The sequence below is a fragment of the Apodemus sylvaticus genome, chromosome 7, assembly GCF_947179515.1.
Source record: "Apodemus sylvaticus chromosome 7, mApoSyl1.1, whole genome shotgun sequence".
Lineage (NCBI taxonomy): Eukaryota > Metazoa > Chordata > Mammalia > Rodentia > Muridae > Apodemus > Apodemus sylvaticus.
In genome coordinates this window covers 4,144,439-4,162,635 of record NC_067478.1, presented here as the reverse complement: position 1 = coordinate 4,162,635, position 18,197 = coordinate 4,144,439, and the positions used below count along the sequence as shown (strand labels likewise).

At 53.6% G+C, this 18,197-nt stretch overlaps 1 protein-coding gene across 3 annotated transcripts; it reads right to left on the bottom strand.

The window, feature by feature from the left end:
• Nucleotides 1-1,322: 1,322 nt before the first annotated feature.
• Csrnp1 (cysteine and serine rich nuclear protein 1) lies at nucleotides 1,323-15,297 on the bottom strand. Of its 3 annotated transcripts, none has more exons than XM_052186971.1 (5): nucleotides 15,217-15,297; nucleotides 7,691-7,932; nucleotides 4,162-4,439; nucleotides 3,573-3,887; nucleotides 1,323-3,381 (listed from the first exon to the last, which is right to left on the bottom strand). In XM_052186971.1, the coding sequence occupies exons 2-5, from the start codon at nucleotides 7,875-7,877 to the stop codon at nucleotides 2,410-2,412; spliced, it is 1,752 nt and encodes a 583-aa protein (XP_052042931.1). In that variant the 5' UTR covers nucleotides 7,878-7,932; nucleotides 15,217-15,297; the 3' UTR covers nucleotides 1,323-2,409. The 3 variants fall into 3 exon arrangements, with proteins under 3 accessions (XP_052042931.1, XP_052042929.1, XP_052042930.1); XM_052186969.1 differs by lacking the exon at nucleotides 15,217-15,297 and adding an exon at nucleotides 14,221-14,378; XM_052186970.1 differs by lacking the exon at nucleotides 15,217-15,297 and adding an exon at nucleotides 8,839-8,982.
• Nucleotides 15,298-18,197: the final 2,900 nt, after the last annotated feature.

Here is an 18,197-nt window from a genome sequence, read left to right as displayed (position 1 = left end):
TAGAACCAAGGACTTGGAAGATCCCCCTCTGGAACCCCTGCCCTGGCCTCCTTTCTGTAACTCTGCTGCTGATGTCATATGCACAGATCTACATGGTCTCTCCTACAACCGTTTTAAGACAGGTTTAGGAGATACATCTGTTCTGGGAGAGCTTTGCTGTAAAAAGATTGCGTGTTGATCATGTTTTATCTGTCTCCGCTTGACCTCCACAAACAAAACGGCCCTAGATGGGAGCTGGGAAGGCCTCAGTCTGATCAGGGACTGAGTCTGGGGGCGGGGGGAATCTGTAGGTGTGATGAAGCTCCCACCAGGTACCCTGAAGTACCAGAGAAACATCTCAGAACCTTTGGAAGAGACACAGATGCTGCACCCCAGCTTCATCTCTGCCCAAGCGTCTCCTAGCCCCAGTGAGAGGAGACCCGGACAGCAGGATGTCCCAGGGCACTCTATCCTGAGAGGTTCAAATAAGCTAAGCCAGTCACAGGTATACATGGCCCCACTACAGCCTGGATCCAAGTCCTCTGCCCTCTGGTGGCCACCGGTGTTGCCACGATGTCACAAACATAAAAACGGAGTCATGCCCCCAACCCAGGCACTCAAGGTGCTACATGCATATGAACCAAGCCAATTTGAGAGGAGCAGTAATCATCTGCATGGGATCGGAGAAACCCAGGCTCTGGGCGGGCCATCTCCATATCCTCACTAGGCAGGGAGAGGAGAGCTGAGACTGAATCCCTCCTTCTGGGTAGAACCCAGTCGAGGGGCTACAGCATGGGAAGGCGCTCTCCAGTGGTCGGTCCACAGGTTCTCTGGAGGACCTGTGCAAAAAACCAGCAGTCAGGCTCCAGATGGGCTGCTGCAGCCTGCTCTGCACGCCTGACCTAAGCCCTATTCTGGCTGCCTCAGGACAGGTCTGGCAGGTCTGGCTAGTAGAGACACTTCCGGGGCTCAAGTCCTCAGGACTACAGCTACCTGAGCAGCCTGTCACCAGGCCAGGCCTCCACTAGGCTGCCCTTCCCCGGACCCAGACCAGGGTATCAAAGGAGGACACCCTCACTCAGACCAAGCAAACAGCTCTGCCTCCTCAACTCCAGATGGCAACATGGAGGAGTGGGTTAATCCAGAGGGGAAAACTGTTGTACTTGCCCAGCCAAACTCTCAGCTGGCTCTCTGCCTACAGCCTAACTGGCCTGCCTGGAAGGAAGCCCAACATGCTGTCCTCCTGCCTCAGTACTGCCTCTGTCCATGCTACACTGCAGTGCCCCACCCCACATGCTTCCTGGGGGTGCATCGCGGTTCCCACCCCACCAAGGAGGCCACACTTAAAAATAGAGAGTCTTTATTGGTACCTGTCAGCTCAGGTACAATGTGTTCCCACAAGCACACAGGCTGGCAAGGCCTCCTGGGCTAGGAGGCAGGCCCAGAGCCTGCATTTCTTGGCACACACATACACACATACACACACAAAGAAATGAATAAATTATAGTTCTGACACTTAGAGACAATATAAAAATGCATATAAAATCCAACATCAGCTAATGAAGGGCATAAGAGCCCTCAAGAGCCAACCCTTGCCAACTGGCCTGGGGGGGTGTGGTGGGCCAGGATGGATTCAGTGCCCAGAAAGGCTTGAGACAGTGATCTGGGTTATGCTAGGCAAGCCTGATGCCCATTTTGGGGCCTCTGGCTCGCCATCCTACAGAGGGGCTTTATAACCCATGGCCTTGGGGAGTGGGAATTGGACAGAGGGCAAACAGAGTGTCTGGGCAGGGGGCAGAGGGGGTTTTGGTCACCACTGGTCAAGCGCAGCCTCTGTCTGCTCAGCTGAGCCAGGCTGCTGTTTGATACGGGAGGTCATAAGCTCAAACCCACACACCACACCAAAGCGCAGACTGGCAGGGCATCAGCCCCAGCGCTGCCCACCCACCGGAGAGGCTCAACCGCTGTCTCAGTCCCCAAATAAATTACACAAATAAATTACATCTTCACAGTCTGGAAAACCTAGCTCCTATGGTTCCCAGAAAACCGTAAGGCCCTGCGCTCAGCTGCCGCTGTCTTTGGACCAAGGAGCATCTTTACAGTACAGAAAGAGAGGATGCAAGGCTCCAGGAGAGCCCCGCCCCTTCCTCCTTCAGGCATACAATAGGAGGCGGAAGACCTCTGTTTGGACATAAACAGACCAGGCATCGAAAGAGGGGTACCCTCCCCACCCTCCCTTCAGTACAGAAAAAAAACCATAAAAAAATAAATAAATTCAGAGTGTTAATGTAAAAATAGAGTGTGCCCACATAGCACTGCGGGCAGGACCAAGCCCATAGGAGACCGTCACATACATAGACCTTGGGGAACCCCAAGATCACATAAAAAGCAGCAACAGGGTCTCAGGGCAGGAAAAAGGCACCTTAATCCTTATACTGGCACAGGCTCCATCAAAGGTGCCAAGGCAGTGTCCTCAAACTGGCTCTCCAGAAGGGGTGTCAGGGCATCTGTAACCGGCTCAGACAGGCCCATGAGAGACTCCAGGAAGCAAGTGCTGGCATCCCTCGGCGGAGAGAAGCTGGGCGAAGGGTGGAAGGTCTCAAGGCCGTCCAGGCTGCCCGACACCCTTCGGGAAGTGTAGTGAGGTCCCAGACTATAATCTGGCAGAGCCTGGAGAAGCTCAAAGGAGTCACAGGAGGATACGCTGAGGTCCAAGGAGCTGCTCTGCACGGCGCCCCCCTCAGGGGACCCAGAACTGCCTGGGAGACTCCCTGCTCTCAACCCTCCAAGTCCACTGTTTAGGAAGCAGCTGGCGTCCAGGTTGGCATTCTCATCGAGGATGCCCGATGCCAGGCTAGAGCCAGACTGGCTGTGAGTCCAGCTGGCCAGGCTGCCGGGGTCACTGGTACCAAAGATGTCAGCCAGATGGAAGCAGCTGAGGTTATCCAAGTTGCCCACACCCCCTCCCTCCTCCTCCTCTTCCTCAATACCGAGGTCAGAGTCACTGAAATTCAGGATCTGTTCCAGGCTGTCTTCATCTACGCCGGACCGAGAGTTGGGACCCGGCAGGCTTGGGTGGGCAAGGTGGTTTGGAGGCTCACTGCTGCCAGAGGATGAGGTCGTGGAAGAGTCTGTCATGTCGCTGCCACAGCTGTTGTCCCCCAACTCACTGCTCACAGGGGGCTTGGAAGGCGGAAAGGGGGAAAGCAGGGTTTGTTCAACAGGTGTGTCCTCCACGGGGGACTCCGGGTCCCCCAAGCTCTCGGCACCCTGCTCCATCTGCAGGCGGGTGAGCGTGTGGAGGAAGTGCGTCTGAACTCTTGTCTGATTGAATTCCACTCGACCATTGGGGTTCTCACAGCCCTCCCTGCGGCAGCCACACGGGAAGGACGTATGATCCATCTGCAGTGAAAGACGGTGCGCAAGTGAGGACTTCAAGAGCGCAAGAAGGCAGCAGACCCAGTTCCCCACCGACGGGGTTTCCCTGTGTAGCCCCGGCTGTTGTGGAACTCAGAAATCCACCAGCCTCCAACACCCGCCTGAATGCTGGGTTTATAGGCACACCCCTTACTCTACCCAGTCTAACCACACACCTGACACTTAATGCCGGCCAGGCTGCAACTGCAGGTCTCAGGATCACAGACGCCATCACAGTGACAACCACAATCCTCCCGGGATTGGCGCAGCGCCTGCAGCTCACGCTTCTCCTCTCGGTCAATCCTTCGAACACCCGAAGCCCGAAGTAGGGCCCGTCGCTGCCGAGGTGGGTGGGGCTGTAGGAAATTCGCTTCCTCCAGGCGGCCACTTGCCACAGCCACTGCCAAGTCCTCCTCTACAGAGGCGTCATCGATGGCATCCGCTGTGAGGGGCACGCCTGCCCCCGTCTCCGGAACTCCAGCCACCGAAAGCTACAAGGACAGAAAAGGGGTGTGAGAGATACAGAGATTTAGCTCTTCCAGAGCGTGGGCGCTCAGACACAAACCCCTTCTCTAACTAGATGCATGAACTAACTGCCAATTCCAGGATGACGGGTGCACCAAGATGCCCCCTTATGCAGTGCTGCTGATGGACACCAGGACCTCCTTCCCACTCTCCCTGCCTAAGCTGTAGTCCCAGCCATTGAACCTCCCCTGACGCCAACTCAGGCCTGTTTCTCTGCACCGGCGCCCTGGGCTTCCGTACCTTCCACTTCAGCATCTCCAGTTTCTCCTCCTTTAAGCGGCAACGGAGCTTCTCACGCCGAGCCCGGGTCTGCTCCTGTGTAAACTCAGCTAAGGAGAAAAGGCGGCAGGTGCTGTGACGAGAAGCCATGCCCAGGGTACAGCCACCACGGCTGGGCACACTGGTGAATCCCTGGCACCGTGGGAAATAGTAGACGGTGATGCCATCAAAGGCCACATGACCCGGACGCTCCCGATGAGCCCGCTTCACCCGAGGAGCCCGCTTCAGGATGGACGGGCCTGAAAGGGACAAGAAAGGGCATTGAGTTCTCGTCGACGAGGTGTAATCTCTAGAAAGATTCCAACCCCTTCGTTTTCTCCACCCACCCGGGATCTGAACTTAAAAGCCAGGCCTGGCTGGATCTGGAGCACAATACCTCGCCCAAGCCAACACCAGCTTTTTGTCTTTTATCAGCCCAAAGAACAGCATTCAAAGATAAAGCATCTTGCCATCCGGACCACGTACTTATAAATCCTTTCTACAGTTTTCTGTAATTTTCATTCTTTACATGTAATAAAGACAATATGGTCCCATGTTTAAACATATCAAAGAACTGGAGAAATGGCTCAGAGGTTATGAGCCCTGGCATCCACAGGAGGTCGCAGCCAAGGAACTCAGTTTCAGGCAATCTAACGCCCTCTTCTGGCCTCCTCAGGCATAACGTGCACACCCACAGACAAAATACTCGTACACATAAATTAAAGTATATATATTTATATTATTGACTTCTCCTTTATAGTTTAAGTCTTCTGAAACATACCCCAAAGTCTCAGCCTCTCCCATCCCTCCTCTCAATTATTGATTCCATATGGAGTACAAGTTTTAAGAGCTGGTTCTCCTGCCACGCGGATTTGAACTCAGGAGCCTGTCATCAGGCGTGGCGGCAGGCACCTCTACCTGTTGAGCCACCTCACTGGTATTAACGGGTTTTTTTAGTCATTGTTGTTGCTTCCAAACTTATTTTGTACATGATTTTTTTCTTTCAAGACAGGGTTTCTCTGTGTAGCCTTGGCTATTCTGGGACTAGCTCTATAGACCAGGCTGGCCTTGAACTCAGAGATCTGCCTACCTCTGTCTCCTGAGTGCTGGGATTGAAGGCATGGGCCACCACAGCCCAACTCGAACTTACTTATTTTTAATAAGTGCATATGTGAGTCTATGCCACCTGGGTACGGGTGCCTTTGGAGCTGAGAAAGTGCCAGATCCCTAATGCTAGGAGCTATAGGTGGTGCTAAGGACTGAACTCGGGTTCAGTCCGCAAGAGCAAGATTCTCTTAACCACTGTACCAGCTTTCTAGCCCTTGTTTATGTTTTCTTTTCTTTCCTTTTTAAAAAATATTTATTTATTGTATGTATACGAGTACACTGTAGCTGTCTTCAGACACACCAGAGAAGGGCATCAGATCCCATTACAGATGGTTGTGAGCCACCATGTGGTTGCTGGGAACTGAACTCAGGACCTCTGGAAGAGCAGTCAGTGCTCTTAACCACTGAGCCATCTCTTCTTGGGACAGGATCTCACTATGTAACACTGACTGTCCTAGGACTTGATACATGGACCAGGTTGGCCTTGATCCACCAAGCTTTGTCTCTCAAGAACTGGAATTAAGGGGGCTGGTGAGAACCACATGGTGGCTCACAACCATCCGTAATGAGATCTGATGCCCTCTTCTGGTGTGTCTGAAGACAGCTACAGTGTACTTACATATAATAATAAATAAATCTTAAAAAAAAAAAAAGAACTGGAATTAAAGGCATACACCATCATTTATCCCAAGCCGGCTAGAACTGGTTCTATAGCAAGAGACATTGAATCCCTAGCCCTCTGCCTCCCCAGTTCTGGGATTATAGGTATTTGCTACTATGCTGAATGACTTCAAGTTAATATATTAATTTGTACTATCTGAGAAAACTCCTTCTAAAAGATTTTCTGTTTGTAATATTAGATTCTGTAAAAATCATACTTTTTTAAAAAATATGTAACACACAGGAATGCATACAAGACATGGAAGGGTAAACAGAACAGCTATGGTTTCAAAACTTCATACTGAAATGTAATCCTGTGTTTAAAAACATGCCCCTTGTCAGGTGGTGGTGGCACACGCCTTTAATCCCAACATTTGGGTGGCAGAGGCAGGTGGATTTCTGAGTTTGAGGCCAGCCTGGTCTACAGAGTGAGTTCCAGGACAGCTAGGGCTACACAAAGAAATTCTGTCTCAAAAAAACCAAAAAAAAAAAAAAAAACCCCAAAAGGAAAAGTTTTCTTATAGGAGAAAACCATCAAAAACCATCTCAAATGGTTCTTGAAGTAGAAAGAACATGAAAATCAAAGGCTGTCTTTATATTATAAAGACAAGGCAGGTTGGAGTTATACATTTAGGAATATATTTGTATAGACTTATGTAACAAAAAAAAAATCAATAAAAAAAGAGACCATGAATTTGAAAGAGAGTAAGGACGGATACATGGGAAGATTTGGAGGGAGGGAAGGATAGGGGAAATGATGTTTTGTTTTGTTTTTTCCCCGAGACAGGGTTTCTCTGTATAGCCCTGGCTGTCCTGGAACTCACTCTGTAGACCAGGCTGGCCTTGAACTCAGAAATCCGCCCGCCTCTGCCTCCCACAGTGCTGGGATTACAGGCGTGCGCCACCACCACCCGGCGAAATGATGTATTTATAATCTCAAAAATCAAAAGAAATCCTTTTCTTCTTAAAGGACCATCTTTCAGTTTGAAATCAAAATTATATAAGCTTGAAAGATAACCAGGGGGGCTGGAGAGATGGCTCAGTGGTTAAGAGCACCGACTGCTCTTCCAGAGGTCCTGAGTTCAATTCCCAGCAACCACATGGTGGCTCACAACCATCTGTAATGGGATCTGATGTCCTCTTCTGGTGTGTCTGAAGACAGTGACAGTGTATTCACATATATAAAATAAATCTTAAGAAAGAAAGAAAGAAAGAAAGAAAGAAAGAAAGAAAGAAAGAAGCCTTTCAGCCCTGGTGGAGCGCATCCGTAACTCCTATACTCAGGAGGCAGATGCCACACAATTGGAAGACAACCTGGATTATACAAGAGTCCGTTCTCAAAAAAAAAAAAAAAAGGAAGAAAAGAAAACTACTCAGGAAAAACCCTTTTGGGGACATTCAGAAAAAAGCTAAAAAGCAAGGGAGAGGGAAGTGGCTTGGCAGGCCTTGTGCACGGGGTGTGAGAGGGATGAGCCCCAGTGTCTTGGAAGGGGCAGGGTGTGCTGGGGAAACAGAGCACAACACCCCTCGGAAAGGCCCCAGAGCCACTCAGGGAGCAATGGCTCCCACATCACAAACCCCACGGTCAACAGGAAGTCAAGGTGTCTCCACAGAGTGGAGCAGTCATAAGACATCACAGAAGGAGGCGCCCTGAGGGGGCAACCGAGGCCAAAAAAGGCCAATTTCAGTTTTAGGGAAGGAAGAAGGGGGAGGGTTGGGGGGGGCGCCAGAACGGGAGACTCACGAGTGAAACTCTGGGGCCCACAGGAGTCCTGATCAGGCTGTGGTGCCTGACCACCCGGTCCCTCCTCATCAAAGTTCCAGGCAGGGGAGGCAGAAGAGACGGGGGAAGAGTAGAGAGACAGACTGCCAGAGGAGCTGGAGTCATGCTCTTCCAGCTGGTCAAACTTTCTCTTCAGCTGCCCAGACATGGTGGGGTGTGGGGCTTCCAGTAGCTGAGGACGGACGGACGGACGGACGGACGGCCTGCGATGAAGAGAATGAACTGTTAAGTGGTAGGCTCCCAACTGAGCCATGTTGTCCCATCTCCAGCTTACCCCCCATGGTATCACCCTCCAACCCAGCCAAAAGCTGCAGGTTCATGGTAGTGTCTCCAGTAGGGTCCCCAGCCCAAAACAACACAGAACCTACTCCCTCAAATGAGTCTAACATGCAAATCCAAATCCAGGAGACTTTGGCCTCCCAAGACCTGGCCCTTGATAACAAGCCTTATCTGGAAAACGGCCAGGTACCTTCCCCACTGCCGACTACACATTCGCATACGCACACACCTACACACAGGCACATACCTACACCACACACACATGCATGCGCACACATGCCAGCAGGCAGACAGACCAACAGATGGACTGACAGAACTCCTGGCCTGGCTCGTCTTCACAGGAATCCTAGAGGCTGACTCACTCACAGGCACTCGGGGCTTTGTGCACTTGCCTGTGTAGGGCCTTCTGCAACCTCCAGAGCCCCCCTCTAAGGGCACACTCCTCTCCCGCCCGCACAGGTCCACCGCCTTGCCCACTGACAGCTTCAGGTCCGCACTCCTGGGCCAGGCTGCCCAGGGGCTCTGAGAACAGGCGCTGGTTTGGATGCTGGCTGCATTCCCGGCAGAAGGACTTTCCCAAGCCCCTCCCCTCCCTGGGATAGACTTAGACTTCCCCTCAGAAACCCCCATGCCACAGGAGAAAAGTCCCCTGCTCTAGGCTGGACTGTGGCAGGAGACTTCACTTTGATCTTAAATTCACCTTCAATATCTAACCCCTACGATTAATCCTCCTTAAGCAAAGCCTCTAATAGCGAACCTGACTAGGAAAGCTGCTATCCTGTTTCCCTCGCTCTGGACTTCTCTGGGCCTGGTAGGACACAATCACTCACCAGTCAGGATGGAGGGGTTAACGCTCCTTCCCTAATTCCCCAGTGCTTGGACAATTAAGAGTCCTTCCAGGACTTGGGGACCCTCAGAGGGCTCAAGGGTGGTGGCTGAGTGCAGCTACCTGCTGTGAGGCAGGCTTGAGTCTCCCATACTCACTCATTTCGGGGTTGAATGCCCACAGCTGGGGACTCCTCCCCCCCATCACAGGAAGTGAAAGAGGCAGGAAAACTAAGCAGAAAGCTGTCTGGGTCTCCTCCATTGAGGTATCCATCCTGTGGTCCCTTCTCCTAGCCTAAACCTTCCAGCAGGTCCCAAAATCCAAGGGCAGCAGCTGTCAGGTCACTGGATAAAAGTACTCAAGGGAGTGGCAGCCGCCTCCTCCAAGCAGGCAAGGGAGAGAGAGGCTCAAGCAAACTTACTACCAGACCAGGCTCTCACCCAGGCAGGGCCCGGGGAAGAAGGACACACAGGTGTTTCCGGGGCAGTTTCTCAGGCTAGGTTCCCCAGCTTCCCAGAGTCAAACCACAAAGACAAACAGCCCAGTTAACCTGTAGACTCTCCCAGGAGATGAGGGTGTTTGGTCGTGAGCCAGGCACCACACATACACACACACACACCCTTACCACAGACACACGCATACACGCGGTTGACAGCCCCTGAACTTCCTGTGACCACCAAAGCCTAATGCATGGGGGGGAGAAGGGAGGAAAAACCCACCCCCCTAATTCCAGTTGCTTCCAGTGAGACAACAGGCACAGAGCCCGAGACCCCCAAAGCGAGGACCCACTTCTGGAAATACACAATCCTACAGGCCCCAAACTGAACCTCTGTTCTCTCCACCATGCCATCTGTTCCTCTTCCTGTGTTCCCTGTCTTAGTAACTGCTGCCACCCACCCAGTTGCTCAAGCCAGAAACCTGCAGCCCGCAGCCACCCTCAGCTCCCCCCCTTCTTGCACCCACACCCAGGCAGCCTCAGTCCTGGAAGTTCACCTACAGGCTAGGCACAGACTTGAAAGGTATCCTAGAGGCCAAAATCAGCTGCCCGATTGGACCTTGCCTTGGCTATTGACTGGTTCACTGTCTCCAATGGTCTGAAGGCCCCAGAAGGCCAGACAGGGCAGTGCACCCTTGATATCTATCCTAGCACTCCGGAGGTACAGAATAGTTCAAGATCAGCCTCGGCTATGGGAGAGCACTTCTCAAAGGAAATAAATACACATTAGAACCTCACAGTGCCGGGAGACATACAGGAATCAGCACATGTCAAGTTCTGTCAGTGAATCGAGTGCCCAGTGAGTGTGCAAAAAATAGTAAGCCCTAGGACTCAGGAGCAGAGACACAGGAGTGAACGCGCCAGAAAAAGCAAACGGAGATTGACAAAGAGGGGAACCAATCAGAAGGCACTGTACCCGCCCTCTCCACAGGCTAGATAGGACAGTCTTCCAGGAGGGGTGTGTATGACCTAGGGATAGTCAGGACTTTCAGGGGATGGGGGCTAGGGTGTAGGATGATGGTTAGGGGTCAGTCTGGGTAGGTTTGCAGGGTGTTAAATGCTTAACAATTCCTCTACTGCAGGAGTGACATTCCTATACTGTAGGCATTCTATGTAGGTCACCTGATGGTGGAGCTCCCTGAAGTGCTCCTGCAAAGCCCTGAGGTGGCTTCTCAGCACACACACCAAGCTTATCACCCGTTCTGTGTCTCTGCCCCCACCTGCAACCACCTAGTCTCTTCTGAGCCACCCTATACCCCACAGCCAAATGACAGAAAGAAAACACCACCTCCAGTCCCCATGCTAAGCACCACTGTTTGCAGTTTCCCACAAGGCCATGTTCCTGCTACCCTCCCTGGCTTTCCCAGAGACTAGAACAGCCCACCCAGCCTTACACCCTTCCAGAAGTAATTTCTTTTTTTAAAAAGATTTATTTAATGTATGTAAGTACACCATTGCTTGCTTCAGACACACCAGAAGAGGGCATCAGATCCCATTACAGATGGTTGTCACATTGTGAGCCACCATGTGGTTGCCAGGAATTGAACTCAGGACCTCAGGAAGAGCAATACGTGCTCTTAACCGCTGAGGCATCTCTCCAGCTACCCCCAGAAGACATTGCTGAGCTCAGTATCATAGTTCACATTTATTCAATCTCAACCGAGGCAGGAGAATTGCCTGGAGTTTAAGCCAATCTGATTTACAGAGAAAAACCTCTTCCAAAAGGACATCAAAAGCCCCCCTTCCTATTTCTGCCTTTTTGGGGTACTGCTATGAACAGAACACTTCCCAACAAAAACAGTCCCGAATCAAGGATTAATCTCCCAAAGCCATGACCTTGGAGGCAAGTACTTTAGGAAGTAACAGATCTTGATTGAGAGAGGGTCTGTGTAGCCCTTGATGGCTTCAATTCTGATCCTCCAGTGTCCGCCTCCCACGTGCTGGGATGACAGACATTTGCCTCCATATGTGCCAGGGACATAGGTCAGCTGTCTGGCACTGCACAAAACCCTGGGTTCAATTCTTTAAGAGCTGTAAGTGACCACAGTGTAAGCGGCACGAGGATTGGCTTCAGACTACCTCTGCATGGCCACGAGAAGCCTGACAGACAGAGCAGGCGGGAGCCACACAGACAGTGCTTTAGCCCAGGGGTCTTAGTGTGAAGTTTTCCTGCCCTTGAAAGCTAATCTAGGGAGGAGACACATGCCCATCCCCCAGCCAGGGTCAGAGCCGGCAGAATAAGTGCAGTGTTCAAAGGTGGCTTTGAGGACAGGGGAGGGACACTCACTCGTGCAAGTGTGAGGTGGCATCTCAGAGGCTCCAGGTTCCCCAAGAGTAAACAGGTATCAGAGAGGTAGGTGTGGATTGGAGAGAGGTCCACAGTCAAGTGTACCAAGATAAGAACTAAGGCTGAAGAGTGTTAACATTCAAAGCTGCAGGCAGAGTTCTGGAAGGCCAGGCTGTTTCAGGCCCGAGTGCTGGAGCCCAGGCTGGGCCTGAGGAGAGGGAGGGAGGGAGGGAGGGAGGGAGGGAGGGAGGGAGGAATGCCACCTGGGATCCAGAGGCTGAAAGAAGGCAGAACAGAAAGACTGCAGCAGAGCGGAGGAGAGCAGGCCAAGTCAGAAAACGAAATGAAAGATAGCTGAAGAGACTAAGAAAAGTGCCAGACAGTGAGTCAGGGGGTGGGGGAAGGGCTGCAGCAGCTACTCAGGAATCAAGATCCTGTTCCCAGGGTGAACACAGTCCTGTACTAGGGTCCTGAGGAAGGAAAAGCCATTCCCAGGAGCTGGCTCAGACAGAAACACCACACCCCCTGAGGAGCCCCAGAGGCGAGCCCCAGAGGCAGGCCCCGGAATCAAAGAGAACAGGGCTCCTTCCGGGATGGTAGCAGCTTGAGAATCTGGGGCCGCCCCCTTCCTGCCACCACACACAGGCGCTGACAGCCCAGAGAACGGAATGTCACCCCAGCCTAGTGACCACAGCTATATAGTATACTGAACCAGTGAAGGCTATTCCACCCAGGCAACAAGGGGCAGCCATGGGAAGCCTCAGCCCGCCAGTGTGCTCCAGCCTCCAGCTCCCTCGATCCCCCTTCCAGGAATCTGAAGAATGTGTCCTTTGACCTCAGAACTCCAGGTCTTCATCAGTCAAGCCCCCACCTCCAACACCTAGGGTCACAGGACCCCAGACCCTCCTGAAGGGCTTCCTGGGATGCAGAAAATCACCTCCAAGCTGTTCTGGACCTCACAGAAACAAAGTGCTGGGCAGCTCAAGAGACAGCAGACAGGAAGCACTGACGTACCCCTCCCCCATCCTTGCCTCAGAAAGTGATGGGGGGAGGGGACAGTTCCTTCGATTCAGCCTCCAGGGCCCTGCCCTGGGTAAATGCCAAATGTGTGCTGACTATACGAAATACTTAGTTCTACCCAAGGAAAACTGCATTTGACAGTTCCCCCTTCCTCTGCTTTAAGCCAGTTTTTCACATTTGTCCATTCATTCATTCATTCATCAATCAAATCCTGGCTAAGCTTCCAAAAGATTCCAAGCACTAGCAGACCTTAGACACACAGCCAACCCCTCTCAAGTTGGAGTTATACAGGAGATAGGCAAGAAGGGAACCACTGAGGACAAGGCAGGCTCCTCTAAAGAGGGACGTTGGCATTGGCAGAGTTCCAGATAGGGGTCACAGCATGGTCCAGGGGCTGAAGCAAGCACAGCCAGTACGCCTTCCGGTGACGATGCTGTTAAGAGGGCCCGTGTTAGCCCCAGGGCACAGGAAGCCACCCAAGGGTGTAAGTAGGGACTGACAATTCTAGATTTGCATGGTTGCAAGATGGCTCAGCGCCTGGATGAGAGAGGGTGTGACCCGTAGGACAAAAGGGGCAGGGCCAGGTGAACTGACAGGACAAGCGCAGAGGAGAGAAGGGGGTGGATTTGGTGACAGCCTGGGAGATGTGGGCGGGGCTGTCAAAGATTTGTGGGCAGGGAGTATTGACTTACTGTCGGGAAAAGGCTAAGACTTCTGTCCAGAGGTGTTGGGTGGGCAGCTAGAGAGCAGGGAGGGATCCTCTGTTGTCAGGAAGGTGGGCTACTTCTGGGAGTGACTGTACCAGCAACCCGAGTGATTAAGTTATGTGGCCGTTGCTGTGGTGTAGGCATTTCTACAGTACGTGAAGGCGAAAGGACCTTCGGGAAGGGGAAACTGAGGAAGGAGAGGAAAAGCGTGCAGAAGAGGGAGTACAGGTGCGTGGGAGAGAGCCTACGTGTGCCCGCGGGTGGCCGGTATAGCTGCGCCCCGTGACTCATGGCAGTGGCCTCTGCGTGTGACGGTGACAGGTGAACATACGACACAATCCTCCTCCCCCCCACCCTCCCTCCCGGGGTCTGTGACTCACCAAGCCTCACTCATTCCTCACTCATCCCTCCACGCCCTCCCTGACCCCCGCCTGCCGGGGGCGCCCGGCACACGCCGCAGCTCCGGCACCCTCCCCCCTGGGGAACCCGAGGAGGAAGACGACCAATGTCACCTGCCCCGGCCACGCGAGTAACTTCTGAAAAGTTCTCAGGCAACTAGGTCAAAAGGAAACTCACCCGCGGGCACGCGCGCCCCGTCCCTCTGACACCTGCGACCGGCTTTGGGGCGCCTGGACATCTCGGGGTAACCACAGCGAGGCGGGGGAGGGGAAGCCTGGTCCCCCACACACACACCTCGCAGCCGTGGGCTCCCACCCAGGGCGCGCGATCTCTAACCGAGCTGAGAGGCCGGATCCCAACGTCCCCTCCGGAGGACCCAAGGGAGATCAGCGGGGAGCTGGAGTGACAGCGCCACTCACCCGAGACGACCCCTGCCCCAATTCCCATCCGGCCGCGTTCAGGATCCCCGGCACTCACCTAAGCTAGCAGCGCTCGCCCAGGACACCGCAGCCGCTCGTGTCCCGGCCCCGGGTCGCAGCGCGCACAGCGACCCGCAATGCGCTCGGCCGGGCGGCCGTCGGTGCAGCCGGCCCAGGTCTGCGCGTCCGGCGGCGGCGGGAGAGACTGGCTCAGCCCCGGCCCCGCCCGCAGCTCCGCCCTCCTCGTCAGTGGAAAACTCCGGGGCTCACGGCGCTGACGCACGCCGGGCCTCCCGCCAGGCCGTCCCGCAGCCCGCGGCCCGCGGCCCCGCCCCGGAGGCGCCGCCCCCTCCCCCGCCTCGAGCCTCCCCGCGGACTCTGCCCCGGCCGCCGCTGCTTGGCTCTCGGCTCTCGGATCGGCGAGCCGAGCTTCGTGCCGAGCCGGGTCCTAAAGATGCCCGCCTCTCCACACCGAAGCAGTCCCGAGCTGCAGACTGGGTAGACTGAGGCTGCGAGCTGTGGAAGCTCCTCCCCCTGCCTCCACCCGCCCAGGGCAGTTTATTATCAATACAATCAGAAGACCCTTCCCCCGCCGGCACCCTACTTCTCTTTCCCGGATCCCACAGAAAGTTAGCCCAGACTGGAGACCAGCCAGGGATGAAGAGAAGAAAAGGTCATCCCAGGGCCTGGCCTTCACCTCTGCCCTCGGGCCAGAGCCCTTACTCCCGAACAATACCTAAAGTAGAGATTTCTGGAACCAGCTTCCCCACCCCCGCCCCTACTTTAAAAAAAAAGAATCTGGTTTCTCCTGGGCCGGACCCGGGCTAAGTACAGCGGCCTGCTGCCTTTTCTGCTCCCGCCAAGACCTTCCCTAGGCTCGCAGCCAACTCCCTGCACTACTAGGCAGAAGAAAGTGTGCTGGCAATCAGCTTCTCTCAGGAGCCCACCCGAGTCCTCGTCAGCCCACAGCAGGGCCAGGCCGACCCAGTACCTAGAGCTCTTTTCTCTCCCGTTCTGACTGCACCGCCTGGAATGTTTCACCCTCTCTGCTCACCTGAGGGAATCCCAGCAACGCCGAGGATGGCTCAGCAAGTACTGCCTCCTCCTCCTGGAAGCCTTCGTGGGAGCTCGACCCTCCCCCTCTCAGCCCCGCTCCCGCTGCATTCTGGGTTCTTCTGACTGTCCTAGATGAATGCTGTCGGTGGCGAGTCCAACCCTCTGGATTCCATTCTCCCCTCCCCCGGGTGCAGTAGGGAGGTGACCTTCTGTCCTGCCTAAATGGCACCGAGGGTGGGGAGGGTGGCGGGTCCTTTCTTCGGTCTTCCTCTGGATGTACACGTACAGAGGACAAGCGGAGTAGGGGTAGGGGGACTCAGCCTGCTCTTTATCTCTGGTAATCTGGGGTCTGGGGCCAGATGAGACCCTCAACACACAACTCTGTACCCTGAAGCTGCCGAGTGGCTGAGTCTGCTACAGGGCTGGCTGAAGATGTGTGTAGCTCAACGGTAGGGTACTTTCCCCAGCTTGTGGAAAGCCTTCTCAGTTCAACCCCCATTTTGAGAACAGAACATGGCAGATCAGTTGGTGGTGCCCGCCTTTAACTCCAGCATTCAGGAGGCAGAGGCTGGGGAATCCGAGTGCGGGGCCAGCCTCGTCTACAGAGCAAGTTCCAGGACAGCCAGGGCTACACAGAGAAATTCCAAAACAAAACATGGCCTGGCATGATGTTGCACACTTTTAATCCCCGCACTCAAGAGGCAGAGGCAGGGGGATCTCTGTGACTTCGAGGTCAGCCAGGTCTACAGTCTGTAGAGGTGACATAGGTGTCAGGGCTGTCCCTCCGGCCCTACATTTCCCCACCGCCAGATTCATCTGGCCTCTCCCTGTGCCTACAGGTTTGCAGCTCGTGATGGCCCAACAATCATGGCCCCAGCAGTCACCAGCAGAGGGATTTCTTGTTTTGGAGACCTGGTCTCATGTCCGCCAGACTGGCCTTCAGTTCACTGTGCGGCTGAGGATGGCTTTGGGTCTCCTGGGTCTCTGGCCTCCACCTCCTGAGTGCGGAATCGCAGGCAGGTATCTAGTGCAGGTTTGATACAGCACTGCGGAGAGAGCTCAGGGCTTTGGGAATGTTGGCCAGGTGCTCTCCAGCCTGAGCGACCTACAACCTCTCCGACCCAAAAGGAGGGCTTTGATGAAGCCCGCAAACTCTGTTCCTAGCTCCTGCTTCCAGCGCACAAAATGGCAGCACCGGACCAGCAAGCCCAGCCAGCTGCAGCATTCCTAGCCTCCGATTTTGCACGATGCTGATGAGGGAGCTGGGCAGGGCTGGACTCTAGAGCTAATGAGCTTCTCTGGAGCTACCTAGGTTTGCATCCTGCTAGGCTTTGTAACCAGGAAACCAGACAAGGCTGAAAACCAGGGCAGAGAGCGTTGGCAAGGACTGTGCTGGGGGCTTAGAGCGGGGAACCTGACTGGCTAGGGAGTCTGGCGAGCAGGAGAAGGAGGAGATTAAAGGGGAAAAATATAATCAAATAAGTGATGTATTTCTGCAGGAAAGCATCTCCCTGTCCTGGGATGGCTCACCAGATGTTGCCCAGATGTTGCTGGTGATGGGAAACGTCTCCCTCAGGGATCTCATCTGAACTCTTCCTGTTGGTGGGGAATGAAGTATCTTCCAAGGCAGGCAGAGTCGGGTGTAGAGCACTCATCTGTAAATATGGCACTCACACACACACACACACTCAGGCAAAAACACCCACATATCCTCAATCCTCAGGGAATTTCTAAATATGTGGAGACCTGCAAGTACTAAGGACCACCCACCCATACATTTATTTAGGCAAATTAAAATTATTACAAGTTTTGAGGGTTTGTATTGGGGGGAGGCAGGGTTTTTCAGTGGAATCTTAGTTATCCTGGAACTCGATCTGTAGACCAGGCTGGCTTCAAACTCCAGATCTGCCTGCTTCTGTTTCCAAGTGCTGGGATTAAAGGTGTGCACCGCCACTGCCTGACTTTAAGTAATATTCTTTTGAATGCACTGAGAGGCATGTAGAGTGAATAAGCCCTAGAACAGCAGCCACTACAAGCTGGGGGAAATGGCTAAGGAGCTCCAACAACTCTTACTGTTATAGACTTTACAGGTAAGAAGTCTGAGTTAAGTGGGGAGGTCTCTGAGCTTAACAGGTTAGTGAAGGCCTAGATAAAATGTAAGCTGTGGTCTCTGCAGGGCCAGAATCTGTGACCTATGACAGCCCAAGCTCTGGTCATGGCAAAGATGCTCTCGTACCCCTGTGGGTGTACTTTGCTGAGAGAAGTAGCTGGGGGGACCCTAGTGCCTCTGATCACAGTTGGGTGTCTAAGGGAAAGGGGGGCTACAGTCCTATCTCCTTAAGAGCCTTGAACATTCTCTTCTGGAGACTCAGCCCAGTACCTCATCATTCCTGGAGCAAATTCTGACCAGCTCCATGCTGCCTCTCTTGTCTCCTTCACTTAAAAAGGAGCCCCTTCCCCCTCCCCCATCATCTCCCCCCATCCCTCCACCCTCCCAGGACTCTCAGCAGCCTAAGGCAGAGCCACTGGAGAAGGCCTGAACACCCAGCTGAGTTGGTAACCCTGGGCAGGCCCCAGCAGCTTCTGATATCAAGTACTCTACACGACCTGTTGCCCGTAAACTTTAAGACCCACTGAGCTAAGGCAGAGAAAAAAAATGTATTAGGGAGGCTGACTCTCAGAGTAAGCGGAAGATTTAGGTGAGTATCATAGCTACAGGCCTGGATCTCAGCAGTCAGGAGGCAGAGCCAGAGTGATCAGGTGTTTCTGGTCAACCTCAGTTGCATAGCAAGTTTAAGGTTAGAAACATGGAAAAGGCTGTTTTATTTTAAGACAGGGTCTCAGTACACAGCCCAGTAGGTTTCACTTTCCTGGCTATAGCCCAGTTTCATTCCTTTCTCTGTCCTCTCTCTCTCTCTCTCTCTCTCTCTCTCTCTGTGTGTGTGTGTGTGTGTGTGTGTGTCTCTCTCTTACCTATTT